This window comes from Oenanthe melanoleuca, chromosome 4, assembly GCF_029582105.1.
Source record: "Oenanthe melanoleuca isolate GR-GAL-2019-014 chromosome 4, OMel1.0, whole genome shotgun sequence".
NCBI lineage: Eukaryota > Metazoa > Chordata > Aves > Passeriformes > Muscicapidae > Oenanthe > Oenanthe melanoleuca.
Genome location: NC_079337.1, coordinates 47,799,272 through 47,815,087, shown reverse-complemented (window position 1 = coordinate 47,815,087; position 15,816 = coordinate 47,799,272). Strand labels below are relative to the sequence as shown.

The following is a 15,816-nucleotide window of genomic DNA, read 5'->3' as shown; positions in this document are numbered from 1 at the left end:
GGGGGTGGCAGTGGGATTATAAAACTTTTTTTTTCCTTTTTTTGGTAAGTTGAATTTGCTACTTTGCTGCCTAGTTGAGTGACACCTCCTCTGTTTTTTGTGTTTTCCCATTTCTTGTGAAAGAGGGAGCCTAATAGATGCAGTGTAATATTCTGGCCTACTCTGGGATAGCAAGGGGGTTAAGAAGGGAGATGGGAGGCTGTTATTGGCTTCTTAGACAGCAGCTGAAGAAGCAAGCCTTAATTAAAAATCTTCCTTTCTGGCGTATCAGTGAAGAAGGGAGACCTAGACCATTTGGACTAAGTTCAGAATGGTACCTTAGCAAAAGAGAGTAAGAAAATAACAAGATAAATATTGCAAAATAAAATTCCTTTGAATATTTTCCACAGACTTGCAAAGAGTTGGTAAATAGTTTAAGAATGAACTTGGTTTTGTTTTTTAATTTATTTAAATAATTGTTTAATGGAGTAAATTGCTGTTGAAATAATGGAGTCTTTTGCTCAATACAAGTTGACTCGGAGTAGTTATGGCCTTGTGCAAAAATCTCATTACGGATTTCACTGGGATAGTCAGGTGATCTTTTTCTGTAAATCTGGTGATTCATGCCAGATTTTGGTGTAGAATAAGACTGTTATGTTAGAATATAAAATGAGTGCGAGGGTAAAAAGAGTTTATAAGGCACTAGTAACTTTACAGAATAACAGTTTAATTGTGCTAGCATGGCTTCAGACTCTTTCTTGATGTGTAAGGAACTAGTCTTAAAGCCCTGAAGGATTACAGAGGTTTATTACATAGCTAATTTTAGTGCAATGTTTATATACATAATTTATTACATATACATGTCTTTTCAAGTCAGTTTTTTATGGATTAGTTTTTGTTTATATACGTATATACACATACATATATATATATATGCATTATATGTATATACACATGCATTTGTTTATAGAGTTTCCTATGAGTTCCCTTCTGCCACAAAGTAAATTAAAACAAAGTAAATTAACAAAAAATTATAGTACTTGATCCAATATAAATATGTTCCTCTTGATATTGAAGAAAATAATTTTACAAGACCAGTAAAATCACAGACTGCAGGTAATTAATTCCTGTATGGGTTTTGTGATTTTGTTTGGTTTTGTTTGTTTGTTCTTTTCGTTGTTATTGTTGGAGTGTTTTTTTCCCCTCTACAAAGTAATTCAGAAGTAGCCACTGGGTTTTAAATTTCAGATCTAGTTCTGTTTAAGGTGGTTTTGTATGTGTTGTTTTTTGTTTTTATAAATCCTATTTACTACCTTGGCCCTTATACCCAAAGGTACTTGACAGGAATTTGCACATGGTGTCAGAATATGTAAGAAGAGACAGACAGATCTAGAACATGCAAATAATAATTCAGTTTGACCCTGCTTTATTATTTTAAAAATGACATGCTGAAGTTATTAATATTGTTAATAAACATGATTTCCTTTTTTAGTTTTGACACTAATAGTTAAAAAGCTAGTATGTTTGCTAATGAATGCATTTATGTTTCTGTAGACTAATTTATTGTACAGGGATTAATGATCTAATGTGAAGATATTGTCATGGGTGGAGTAAGTAGAGCTGGTTGGTTCTAGGAAAGCTTCACTCAAAACTTTTCTTGTATGTCATCATCATCCAGTATTAAATTTGTCATATTTGGTGGCCATGGCTGACATGGAAATGTGTGGGATTTATTTGGAGTTTGGGTTTGTTTGTGGTTTTTTGCTTCTACTCAAGAGAGTTCAGCACATGTCGAGACTGCTGGCCATGTAATTAAAGAAAAATTAATTAGAAACATTCTATTCTTTCATTTTTAGTTCAACCTACCAGCATCTGTCCACACATCACCAGCTCTGATAATAAACATTTTTATGCTGATTGCTTGAGATTGATTCTCTGGTGGTCTCCTTATCGAAATAATTGAAGAATTTGGTGGCTTTTTTAGAAGGCATAAAAAGTTCTAATGTACTTATAATTCGTATTTCTAAAAAAAGCAATTTGCTCTACTTCAATCTTCATGAAGTAGACTTACCCCAGGATCAAACTTTGGAAGTATAATTATTTTCTTCTTTTAGTAAATACAGTAAATAGTATTTTGTTTGTGAGGAGTAAAATTTAGAAGAAAAATGCAGTTTTTAATAGCTTGTCTTAGTATGCTTTTTTGTGTTGATATGTAATGATTTTGTCTGTTTACTTTGGATTTTTAAGAGTAGAGGTACTGAACTAGTGAAGAGGATAATAGGCCATGGAAGAAATGAAAGAGGTTTTTAAAGGCAGGTTGACGAAGAGAGAAGGAAATTGTATTGAAGGCTCAGGAAAAAGGTTGGGTTTACTGCAGAAAGCAAGGGCTCTCAAATTGGGCAGGCCCTTATTACTAAGGCCTGTAGACTATGGTGAGTAAAGAGAACAGAAGAGCTTGTTATATGCTGAGAATAATATTATAGAGTCCAGAGCAGCTCTCTAAAATGATTTTAGTAGAAGTGAAGATGTGTGTTTAAGTCTTCACACTGGCAGAACTTACTCTTCAAATTTTCTGCTGGAGTGGATTGTGTGTTTTTTGCAAGGAAGTTACTCAAATATGAAATTAGACAGTATACTTCTGGATTTTTTTTTAAAAGAGGAAGCAAGTAAAGACAAATCAAAATATTATCAATTAGTGGTTGCTGTGATAAATGTGATTGAGTATCCTGTCTTTGGAAGATGCTCACAGAATGACACTTCTTGAAGGATTGATTCATTTGGGTTTCTTTTTAGAGATAAAGATTTTTGTAGTGAATAAAAGAACATAATATGAATCTTCCCCAAATTGTCTGCATCATACTTTTAGTTTAATCTCTTAAGCTTGGGTTTAGTTTCCACAAGGCAGAATAGAATTGCTTGAGCATGACTATAGCAATGCAGAAAGAATCTTAGTAGTAGAGTTGGTCTAAAAGACAGCAAATCTTTTGACTACACCCTAGTGTGAATTAAAGGATGCATTTAAAAAGAAAAGATGGCTATGCATAATCCATCTAGACTATCAAGAAAAAAAGAGGGAATTGCATCATGCATTGTGTAGTATGTTGAATCAATTTTTACTTTCTCTCTGTTTTGTGTTCTGTTTGTTCGGGATTTTTTTTTTTAATCAGTCTTGATCAAAATAATTTTCAAGTGTGATAATGGAAAATTCTGCTAGTGTTGGACTTGTAGATTTCTAGAAAAGAATTTTGCTGATGGATTTTTGGGCATTGCATTGTTACAGAATTTAGCTCTGAAATTCTGGAAATAAATGCTGTGAGTAATGGCATGGCTCATATTTCAGGAATTGCTAGCCCAGTGATTTAGTCACTAAATGGTTACTGGATCAACAGGAGGTGATGCTGTTTTAGACTTGGTGTGGAAATGTATTGAGGCCTTTCTAGAACTGCTTCTGGAAAATCAACTTGGGGTGTGAGATCACAAATTGATTCTTAAACATTGCGCTAGGGTTATTGGGGTTAGAGAATTTTTGAAGACCACTGTTGTTGGTAGAGGTGGAGGCCAGGGATTTATTCTGTTAGAACTTCTAAAATTAAGTAAATGTATCCTATGTGATCCTTACTGAAGAGAAATATTGTAGAAAAACACTACAGATTAATTTTGATTAATAGTGACTTTGCTGCTGTTTCTCCAGGGTTGAAGGATAAAGCAATACTTGTCAAGGTGAAGCTGAGGTGAACCTTGAAAAGTATCAGAATAACATGAAAAAAAGGATCTTCAGCTCTATAAAGAAAAAATTAATTTGGTATATGGAGGATGTGGTAGAATTTAAGCATAAATACAAAATTAAATTAATCCCTGCAATTAAGCAGTGCAGTATTGCCTGCTGTTTCTCCTTAATGTGCTGTGCAAGGCAAATAAGGGCATGGAGACAGCTACAGCTGTAGTAACACGAGCAGTCACCTCGAAGTGGGGATCCAGGATTACTGACTCTTGAAAGAAACTGATTTTAGTGACAGACTGTGTGTTTGATTGCTTTTAAACAAATTCACGGAGTTGGGAAGGATTTGTTGTGAAAACCAGCTAGTATGGTACTAATTGAAACTGAATATGAAGGAGAACATCCAGGCTGCTACTACAAGTGTGCAGGTCACTGAAGAAAAGTAGAATGCTAGGCAGAAAATGAAGAAGCTGCAGCATGGCTTAACCATAGATTGTATCATGGAAATTCATTCTGTTTGCTATCAGTACAGTCCTCTAAAAAGTTACTTGCAAAGAACAAGAACTCCTGCCATCAAGGTGATGCCAGGTGATGTTGGCAGAGAGAGAGCAGGAGAAGCTCAGGTGAGGTTTGAGTGACTGCAGTACCTGTGCAGATAGTTACAGTGACTCACCTGTATTGGTTATTTAAACCAGTGTGCTGCTTTGGGCGTGGAGAGTCTATGCACAGTACCTCTGACAAAGCATTGTGCAGTCACTGGAGAGGACAAAAACTTCTGCAGGAATCCTTGCTGGGACTCTGGTTACTTGATCTGAGCCTTGTGTCATGCTGCCATGAAAAAGACATATTTTATCTTTCTTAGGTTATGCTGGCTGTGATTTATCTTTAGTGAGTGCAACAGAGTGCTTGTGGCATGGATTCTTGTTTAAGCAAGTCTGGGTAGGTGGTCATGGGACATAGTAGAGAACCTTTCTTTTAAAAAACCAGTATGGTGAGATTAGAATTTTAGCTTATTTAAAGCAAAATTAAGGCTGGAAAAATCACTGTAAATGCCCTGTATTTTGCAAGGGGAGAATAAATACTAGATATATAAAAAACTTGTTGAAGCTGGGAGACAATGCTGTCACAAGTGGGCATAAATAGATTGTAACTTCCAATTGTACTTAAGAAAGCTTTTAAAAATTGTGAGGTGTTGGAACAAGCTGCCAGTTGAAAGCATGAGAGCAAAAAAATTAAAAGGGATGTTGGAAAGCTTGCAAGAAGATATGTCATGTAAAATCAAATTCGGATTCAGAGAGGGAATTTCTTGGAGTGCCTGGCTGTTGTGGAGTGCTGCAGGTGCTGCCTCATTTGTGTGAGTTGAAGGGATTTCAAGTTCTAAAGACAAAGGTATGTAACTACAAATGTTAAAAGCTCCCAGTTCACTATTGGATTAATTTAGTGAATTAGGATTTTTTACATGGTGAAACTTTTACCTAATCTTTGATTTTTCTTTATATTGATGAACATCTCTGATCAGAAGAGCACTCTTTGTTTTGGTGGGACTGAATCAATGGAATATTTGCAGGAAAGAAACAGAAGTAATTTCCCAGCTGTTGTCCAGTGAATTCTGTGTGCTAATGGTTCATATCACTGATAGAGTCAAGAACCAGCTGATGGCACCTGTCAACTTTATATGACTTAATACTTCTCTAGTAGCTGTCAGTAACCAGGTTTACTTTGAGGGTGAAAAGAAGCACAGCTATGTAGAAGTAGTTGGAACAATTTTGAAAGATCTGAGAAGATGCTAAGAGTTCTTGCAAAAAATAACACAGCAATCAGGAAATCTGTGTTGCAGTCAGTGAGCACAATATGCAGAAGCAGCAGAATGGAAAAACTTGTCATTACTTACATCTAAAAACTTGATGGTGCATCTTTCTAAAAGGAGATTTTGCTTTGCAACCCCCAATAAAAGTTACTGGCTGGGAGATTTATATGAATTTCACTGGCACTGCTCTCTGGACGTGGAAAGTAAATTCAGTGGCATGAGTAGCTCTGGCTGAACACTTCTAAGAATCTGTTTCTGGAAAACATGTTTTCTCCAGTATCCAAGTACAATGTTTTTATTTTGTAGGGAATTTGATATGGGGTGTGAAAATGTTGAGGAGGTGACAATGAAATTCACGTGCATAAAGTAAACAGTATCTTATGCCTAAATATTAAAGGTATACATGGTCTTAAGATATTACAATATTCTGATCTTAATATTTACAATATTCTGTTTAGATCATTGTAATGTTAAAAATACTGTTCCATTGGAGGAAGTCTTTCTGTGTTCCATTGCAAGTGACAAACATGTCTGTTATTAAATTGGTCTAAATATGAAAAAAAATTGATGTGTAATTTGGTCAATTTAATTTTATAGCTTAGATATGTAGAATTAATAGGTGATTTGAAAGATCATGGTCATTTCAAAACATAGTCAACTTAGAAGTACGATTTTAGATATATTGCTGGATTGCTTTGCCTATTCTAGTGATAGTATAAATGATATTGAAGTTTCTAATGCTTCACAAGTAGTCTATTTTTAGTGAAGTAAAATTTCAACTGGAAGATAGCTATTAAATTTAGGTTACTATATTTTTGAATGTTTACTTACTTTAAAGTACTGTTTTAAAAATTTAAAACAGCATATTTTTGGGGAAATTTGTAAAATGCTTACTTATGATTCTTTGTTTCTCTGTTTATTTTTAAGACGAGCAAAAATCAAATTAAAGTAGATCTTGTAGATGAGAATTTTACAGAATTAAGAGGAGAAATAGCAGGACCTCCGGACACACCATATGAAGGCAAGTAAAGTTTTTGTGTATGCAATCGTTGTACATTTCAAGTCATGTGTCTTGAGATGCTTTGTTTGTAAAAATAATTACATCATAAAATGCAGAGGTACGTGTTTTCAAATAGTCTGATTTTTTTAGATATATATAAAAATTTTAAGCTTAGAAAGCTATTTCAGTTCAGCTTCTGTGTTGCCTGAAGAGGGATCTGTTCTACAGTAGGATAGGCTATCCCATATCAAGGTTAATTTACAAATATAAATAGTGTGGTTTAATTGGTATAATTCTGACTTTTAGGTTGTTTACTGTCTTGACAGTTTGAGGTCCTTAACCATGAAGCATTAAGAAACTGAGCTTCAGACTGTACATGTGCTTCTGTGATTTAGAGTGGTGATTATTTGTAAACATTGCATTTCTCCAATCTCAAGCAGAGATGCTGTTGCAAGTTAAAATTTGGATTAATTTTGGGCATCTGGGTGTCCCAATACTTAATTTATACTGACAGGGGGGACTCTGTAATAGAACTTCGTATCTTTAGCTGTCTTCAAAAATTGTACCTGACTTTCGAGTTTACTAAAGCTGATACCAGTAATTATGCATCTCTTACAGTCTGGTAAAAGCAAAGTAACTTCCTTAAAGAAGCTTTAACAAAGGCTAATATAATCTGCTTCTTCAGAGTTACAAAATTACTCAATAGTACTGGTACTTGTAAACTTCTTGTATAATATATGTGGAACTGGCAGACATATTTTCTATTTAAAGTTCTTTCATTTTTAAATTTATTTTTAAAGTTTTTGGATAGCTTTAAAACATTGTTTTACTTGACTTTCCCATGCCAGGTATCTACTTTGATTTGAATCTGTACTTTCAATTAAAAAGTATCAAGGAGTGCTTCAGGCAAATAAATTGTTATGTTGGAATATGAAACAGTTTTGCAAGTTCTTCGGTTGCTCTAGTTGCTTTTTGCCTTTGAGCTAAGACTGGGACTTCAGTATTCCCCTGACACATGCCATTGTTATTATTTTGAAAAAATAAATTCTCATCAGGTGGGGAAAATACCTGAAAATTGTTTTGTAGCTATAGAAGTATATGCACTCGAAAGCATTAGTGACAGCTAATGAAAATCTGTTTGTCTCATCTTCCCTAATGGAGGACATCCCTTGTGATTTGCTTTTCTGGACTAGAAGCTGGTGCAGTGACATTGGACTTGAGAGCAGGGAGAGTCTCCCCTCTTCTACCTTTGGGACCCAGGACAGGAAAAGCATGAGGAAATAGCCTAACAGTGGTTGACATGGAAGAATATTCAGCAGGGGTAGACATCAGAAGCTGACAAGAAGGGAAATTAGTCTGGAAGAAAGAAAGTAGAAAAGTGGAAGCAGCTGTAATGGTAGGGGTGCCCTACAGAACTTTATTTCCAGAGTTCCTCAACAGTCTAGTAAATAATGGTGGTTTTCCCCTCTTCCTCCCTTCTCCCATGTGTCTCCATCTCATCAGCTGCTGATGTATACTTGACAGATGATAATGTCTGGAAACAATTTATTCTACCTTCAATTTAAAAGGAGTACTGTTCACCTAAAATACAGACTGGTGCTGGTGATTAGAAGTGAATCATTCTGTTTAGAATTTAGTACTATTGTTTTGCAATAATATAGTTCATCTCTAAATCTAAGACTTAGCATTGTAGTAACTTAGCATCTATATATAAGCAATTGAAACTAGAAAACATCTGAATAGTGGTAGAAGGGTGTTGATTTGGTGTCTGTTTTCCATCCTGAGAGAATTGAACCTCCTTGGGTGAGTTAGTTTGTCAGAGCTTGCCATTTTTCCCTCCCTCTAGGTCAGTATTACCTTGGCTTATAAAATGAGCCTTTTTTTGAGAATGTATTGAGAGTTATTTGAAATTAAAGATGTGTCACAAAAATTAAAAACTATATAGCAGGTCATGAAGAGGGTAAAAAAAGATTGAAATGTCTATCTGCAGAACTGGGTTCTGTGTGATGCTGAATGATTCAGGTAGACAAGAATTTCAAAAGCTGGCTACTGTCTGCTCACCTATTCAGCACATCCTGCTAGTGCAACACAGCTATATGATTGCTTCAGAATTTGTTGATGTGAAATGCATGCATACTTACCTACCTTTGAGTACATTTAATTATGAGAATATTGTAAATAGCCCTTTTTATTCTGATTATGGCAGGGATCTCATGGAAGAGTAATGTGATTGTATGCTTACTTTAATCTAGAAGTCATATGCTTCAAGGAACAAAATGAGAGTTACTGCCAGCCCAGTTTCTGGTGTTTCCTGACATTAGAATAATTTGCTGTGGAATGTTCATTTTTCTGTAATATAGTTATGTGCATTTATTCCCTTACATAATTATGAAGGGCGTGCCAGTGTGTGTCATCTTCCTTTTATGACTATAGCAGTAATGCATACTGCATAATTACTGGCTGGTGTTTTGTCATCTATAATCTGAACACTGACACAGCAAGAAGTGCTTTATGAAGAAGTTTTATGCAGTAGTTCTGGTTAGACAGTCCCTGTGATACAGGAGTGAATTCTAGAACCATTGTGAAGTGAAAGAACAGTTGTTAACCATAGTTGGTGAGGTATCTGAAACCAAACTGCTGCTGCAAAACCTTTCATAGGTAGTGCTGGAACATTAGTTAAGAATGACTGAGAGGAAGAATGCCATCTATTGACAAAATTTACAGCTTTTATTTTTCTGTTAGTAGTGTCAACTCATATTAATCAATTATCAGAATATTGCAAGACTCAACTTTAACTGAAGCGTGTTTACATCCCATGTTAAAATGTATTTGGAGAGAGGACCTTTGAGAGACTTGATTAATGGCTGCTGGGTTTTACTTGATTCAAGAGCTTTTCAGTACATAGATTGGGGTTCTGTGGGTTTGGATTTTTTGAGCGTTGTGCTTTTTTAAAGCCTGTGTAATATTGGTATTAATTTCAAGCCAAGCTTGCATGTGAGCCATAGCAACTGCAAAATTTATAATAAGGTGTTTCTTCAAGGGAAATAGCTAAAAATTGCTCAAACACTTGTGAGACCTGTTCCAGTAGGACTACAGAAGGAATATTTTGCCATTACTACTTAATTCAATTTCAGACATTAAATAGCCACAAAAAAAGCCATTCACATGTATACTCTTTAAAAAAAAAAGGAAAAATAATGGCATGCAGAAGTTAATATATTAGTCATTTGTATTTTAAATTTAATATTTCAAAAAAATCACAGATTTGTTTAGGTTATGTCTTTAAGCCTGTATTTTTAACTGCAAAGTTTAGTGCAAACAATACTATATAAATAATAGTACCAGCTCGTCAATATCTGGTGTAAAATATTGGTGGTTGAATACTCTGTTAGGCAGAAAACTGTAATTGTGTTAAGCAGAAGAAATGGTAACACCTAAGGATAGACTTCATATTACCTTACAAAATGTTGTGTCAGCAAAATCGTAGAAGGACTGATAAATTTTTGTAATCCAGGCAGAGTGTAGCTGTTTTTTTTTCTTGAAAACGGTTGCTGCTGAATTATGCTTCAGTTTAAAGAAAAGGAAAACCAAACTTCCTTAAGGTCTCTTACTGATGTAGGTGTCTTCAAAACTCTTTCTCCTGTGCTGTCCTGTAAGCAGACCAGCAATCAATTTAGACATTACTATTATAATTTTGGATTTATTGGTCTTTCTTTTATAGTATTTTCTGTAAAAACTTCCCAAGTTACTTTAGCGTTAAGTGAAAAAATAACAGCTGTAGACAACAGTAAAATATCAAACTGATGCTAACTAGTTTCAGGTGGAGTGTATTAGAACTGAAATGCATTTTAAAAATGAGAGCTGTTCGGAGCTGCTAATGTGTTTTTTGGCACAGATAAAAAGATGCCCTATACTGTAACTGCTGAGAGGAATACTTATTTTCCCTGTGTATCTTGCTGCCAAGTGCTGTAATTACTTGTGAGCTAGTTTTGTATAGCTTGATTTGCAGAGTAAATCACTCTGGAAATCTCAAGGAAAATAGATTGCAAATAATTCAGCTTTAATTCAAGAAATGGTGTAAATTGTAAAACATTATACTGGTAGAGGCAAAAGGTTTCTGAAAGAAAAGCAGCAGGTTGAAGAAAAAACTTGCAAGAGAGGATAAATGCTTTCAGTTTTTATAAAAACTAGATGTCTAATTTGGTGTGTATGTTTTCTTTATACCCTCTTCTTTTTGTCATTGAACTGCTTGGCAAATGGCCTTCACTGGGCAGGCAGAGATAGTTTGAGGTTGCTCCAGAAGACATAAGTATTGGTAGTGAACTTGAAAGTTAACAGAGCTATAATGGAAATAGGATAGGGAATGATACTGTGACAAAAAGATAAAACTGAGAAATATTTAAAATTGGGCAGTAGGAGGGGGTTCTGTGTTCCAAGCTCCTATTACCCTTTATCATATGCTCTAGCCCTTCATGTTATCTTAATGGTACTAATGTATTAAAGTGTTTGCAGAATTGAAACAGAAGTAACACTTCAGGTGGTAATGTAGAGCATAATCAAATTTAAACACTGATACTTCCTTTATTATTTTTTTCCCAAAGTGTGTTTTCTGAGAGTTATTTGAATGCATTTGAATTCCAAAAAGTTTAACATGAAATACAGGAAATTTCAGTTGTGTTATTTGAAGAGAATTTGTTGTGGGGTATCAGAAAAGAGTTAAAATTATGTAATATCCCATGTTCAGCATGAATATTCCTGTGGCCTCTTTTTTCATCTGTTTAGGAGATATTTGGTTCATATTTTGATATATTTTGCTAAAATAAAGCATGGGAATGACAAGGTTGGGAATGAGAATGTGCACATTAAATATACCTAAGAAGTATACGTACTGATTTGCATAAGCAAACACAGTTTTTCTAACTGACTTTATATACATTTATTTATGAATCTAAATGTATCTCCTAACTAACGCTGCTGGGTAAATTTTAATTATTGAAAATCTGCTCATTTAGAAATACAAGTTCTGTGTCATGAAAGACTTAAGTTTATGTTATATTTAAAATATACATTCTGGTATATAATCATACCAAAATGTTCTTTTGGTGTAATTTCCGACTTGTTCTTGTCTTTTGCAGGTGGGAGGTATCAACTAGAGATAAAAATCCCGGAAACATATCCATTTAATCCTCCTAAGGTACTGCAAACACATATTTTTGGATAATACAATGTGGCTTACAAGTTGGGTTTGAGTATTCTTATTTACATGTTTGCTTGTTTGTTTTTTTGTTTGTTGGGGTTTTTTGTTTGTTTTTAAAAATTCACTTCTAGACAAGGATCGGAACTGTTGTGTTTAGATAGAAATAAAGCAGGATGCAAAACTGTGTCCAATCAGAAGTACACGCTGATTGTTCCTAAAAGTACAAAGTGGGGAGGAGCTTGGGCCTTATTATTGACCCTAATGTAATATTTTTCTGACAAGATAAATACAGTTTTCAAGTAGTTTAAATATGTAGAGAATACAGCTGTCTTCCCTCCCCCTCAGCACTGTTGAAGAAATTTCATAATAGGGAATTATTGGTTCTTTTAATTTCTTGGTCTCCATAGGTTATACTTAAAAGGTCCTTGAATCTAACCTACCAAGTTTCTAGTAATAATTAGGTAGTGACTTGTACAGTTGTGTATCTTAAAGAACCAACAGACAAATAGAATAGTCTTACTGCTTCTCTGTTGAAGGAATAGATAACATACACATGAATGAGAGATGAGAAATGGCTGTGGTAAAGTTGCTCATGTATTTCTCACAACTTATTGGCCTTTTAACTTTACTACATCTTTCTAGAATTTCAGTTTTGTGATTCCACTATGAATAAAGTTCTCCCCAGCCATGTGCAGCTGCAACTGTACATTCCTGTGCCCTGATTTAGTCCACTCTTCAGTGGCTTCAGTCAGTAGATGCCTCAGCTGTCTGACTCAACTTCTTCATTGGTTTTATGTTTGTCTGAAAGATGTCTTTGAACCAAGAACATGTCCTAGATTCTTATTATTTTCACCCCAATGTGTAATACTGGGAAGGAACAGGGGAAGAGGAGAAAGAGGGCAGTGGCAGTAGCTCTTCCATATTTTGAATTACTTCCTTGAGGCTGAAGCAAAAGACACAGAAAATCTTAAAGAAATATCTGTTGGTCTCAGTTTTTCAATCTGTACACGTTGTGGTGGGAGCTCTCTCAAGGAGAGCTGAAACAGGTTGTAGATGCTGAAAGTCTGAATACCATGATTTAGTTGCTGCTTTAGGTCTTGGTGGTCTCCATTTCCAGAGTTCATAGGCAGCTGTTAGAAAGTCAGTGTGTTGTAGCATAGTACTGTTGGAGTCTTGAATTGGAAGTGGTTTTTCACTTGTGTCTGGCCCTGCCTTTCATCTGAAAGATTTCTTTAGCTTGTTCAGTATGTGCTTTGACAGCCATTGTTAGTAGTCATTCACTGTGAGAAATTATCCAGTATTTACATTGCTTTTTACATTTTCCAAGTGATTTGTAGAGTTGAGGTAGTTAATAAATGCTTCAGCTGACATGATAGGCTATTTTTGTCCTGGAAAGCATAACTGTTCTGGTCTTGCCTATTTAGGCACCAGCATTGCACTGATTTTATTATAGCCCTGTATGTGTGGTCTTTTGCTGTAGTGCTTGACAGATGATGTGTTCTCTTCACTGATTTGCTTGCAGGTCAGGGCAAAAGTTGAGAGATCTGTGCTGTACATAATATGCTTTTCAGGAGTTTGGTGTGAGGAGGAGATAAGAAACAGATGGGTCAAAATCACTAGAACGTAGTTAAAGTGCAACCTGAAGAAAATGAAAGGGAGATTTCCAAAAGCACGTATGTCCTTTCTGAGGACAGCTTTGGTCTCCAAGACTTTTAAGAGAAAGTGCTGCTTTTACCTTGCTCAGTGTCTTAAAAAAACCCAGAAAATCCAAACCACCAAAACCTGATTTTAATATTGCATTGTGAACATGAGTACACTTTAGTATAAAAACTTGGACATGATTAATGAATGAATGCTGGGACTAGATCTTTTCAATAGCAAAGAAAAATAATAGTAATCTAGTTAAGTTTTGGGTTGGTTAATAGCTTTCTGCATATGAGGTAATGAGACAGGGTGGTTGTAGACGTGGTAGATTCCACCAAAGAAATTTTTCTAATACTTCTGTAGCCACCAATTTAGCTCAACAGTGAGTGATATCTAGTTCCTATGTTAAGAGTTCAGGATTTTGTGAAATCTAGAAAGCCCATTTTTAATAAAGTTAGAAGTTTTAAGTCTGTGTTTGACCATCTGCTTGTCAAAACACTTGTATACTGGAGGGTATTTCTAACTAGCTTTAGGTGGAGCAGGGATGTGAACACATGACACGTGAGAAAGCAGTTAGGGATGAGTTTGGGGAGCTGGAATGGGCAGCAGTCAGTTTTGAGCAAGGTGAGGCTCTAACAAACAGCCTTACAAACTTGAAGCCTTCTGAAACAAGCAGTATCACGTCTTAGTTCCATTTGTAGTACATTTTCTAAATTAGTATTTCTTCCTAATATGATTTAAAATGGTGGATTTAAAATGTTTATTTCATATACTGCATTTAATTACTGTTTTTTTTAAATAATTGATTTCTTTTTTAGGTGCGGTTTATCACCAAAATATGGCATCCTAATATTAGCTCAGTCACTGGGGCCATTTGTTTGGATATTCTGAAAGATCAATGGTAAGATTCCATGGGGATTTAAATATGCAAAATCAAGTATACTGGTGTCCTGGATAGGAGGCATCAGCTCACCTTGCTTTTTCCCTTGTGCTTATAATTTGAAATGTCCTTAAAGCACACATTTTGGTGTAGTATTCTGAGGTGGAAATATGCAAATCAAAAGATTGGGCGATAATTTTGGAAAGCACTAAGTATCTATTATATACACAGAGAGTTCTTCCAAAAATTTTTGCACTAGAATGAACATTTCATTGTTGACATTTTGGATGGGTGGTTTTATATGAGTTAATTTTTATGTTAGTTCTTTTCTGTTAACAAATACTACATATTGCCTTCTTTGGGCAGTTTGTTACTGCAGAAGTTTTAATAGCCAAAATCTGTGGAATAGACTTGTGCCCAAACTAACAGCTGCGCTCGTTGTTCATTTGTTTTACAAAGTAATTGATTTCATGTGGTTTGAAGATTGTGTACAACAGTTGTATGATAGACATGATACCTAATACAAATGGTTATTTTCCTCCATGTCTGCCCCAAAAGAATAGGACTGTAATTCCCCAGCAGATCATTCCAGTATCTAATCCATACAAATTTCAAATGCTCTTGGCCAAGCAGACATCAGTTTGGTTTGAAACAGAAACTTAGAGGAAAACACTGAAGTCTTGAGGTCTTGCAGGTGACACATCTAGGGTATTAATCTTTTACAGTTGTATGAGATTATAGAAATCATCTGGCACAGTATAGTGTAAATTACTGAAATGAAATTGTAATGGTCATAAACTGTTGTCTTTCTAACTTCTGGAATGGCATATATTTTCTTACCATCTCAGAGCACTTGGGGTTCATTCAGGCAATCAAATGTTTCAATATGCATGCCATGGTGCCTGATATAGTTTTTCATATCAGTAAAGCCCGTGCACTTTTGTACCTGCATCTAATGGATCATACCACCCTACAGTTTTACTGGAGATTAATGAGACTAACTGTTCAGGTACAGTCTCTTGAGAGATTGTACTCTGAAGCAGATTAATGAATGGGGATGAGGTTGTCTCTAAGTATCAAAAGGCAACAAAGACCTAAAAAAAACCCATGAGCTTCAACTTAATTTATGTTATTAAATTATTTTTGGAGCTGTTAGTCAAATTCTTTGATATTTGAGAAGGACAAACAGGAGAGAAGAGTTTGACCTCTGTTCTTGTAGTCTTTGAGTTACATCTAGCACAGATAACGAAGATCTATGTCTTTATTTCCATTATTTCTGCTTAATGAAAAACATCCAAACATTAATATCTTCCTTCTCCAAGATGTATACTTAATAGGAGTATTGGAACAAGAATTTGACTTCTGTATATTTAAACCAGCTGACACAAGAAACACCAGTATTATGCCAGTTACATAGTTCTAAATTCTTCCTTTGAAACAGGGTTTTCATTTGGAAGCACTAAGGAGAGGATTGCACAGGATCTGGTGGTGACAGTGGGAGATTTCCTGTATGATATTAATCCTTCTTCAAATGATTCTTATGTAGGGTGATCTCTTCATTTTCTAGTGGTGCTATTTGTAAGTTTTGTTT

General features: G+C 35.0%; 1 protein-coding gene across 4 annotated transcripts in view; it reads left to right on the top strand.

Moving 5' to 3' along the window:
• UBE2K (ubiquitin conjugating enzyme E2 K) overlaps window positions 1–15,816 on the top strand; it is a 42,912-nt gene that overhangs the window by 10,964 nt on the left and 16,132 nt on the right. For 3 of the 4 annotated variants that reach the window (XM_056489177.1, XM_056489178.1, XM_056489176.1), the window contains exons 2-4: window positions 6,432–6,525; window positions 11,640–11,698; window positions 14,164–14,246. In XM_056489177.1, the coding sequence (XP_056345152.1) occupies window positions 6,432–6,525; window positions 11,640–11,698; window positions 14,164–14,246 (236 nt within the window). The remainder of the gene's footprint in view (window positions 1–6,431; window positions 6,526–11,639; window positions 11,699–14,163; window positions 14,247–15,816) is intronic. The other variant, XM_056489180.1, reaches the window with a different exon arrangement.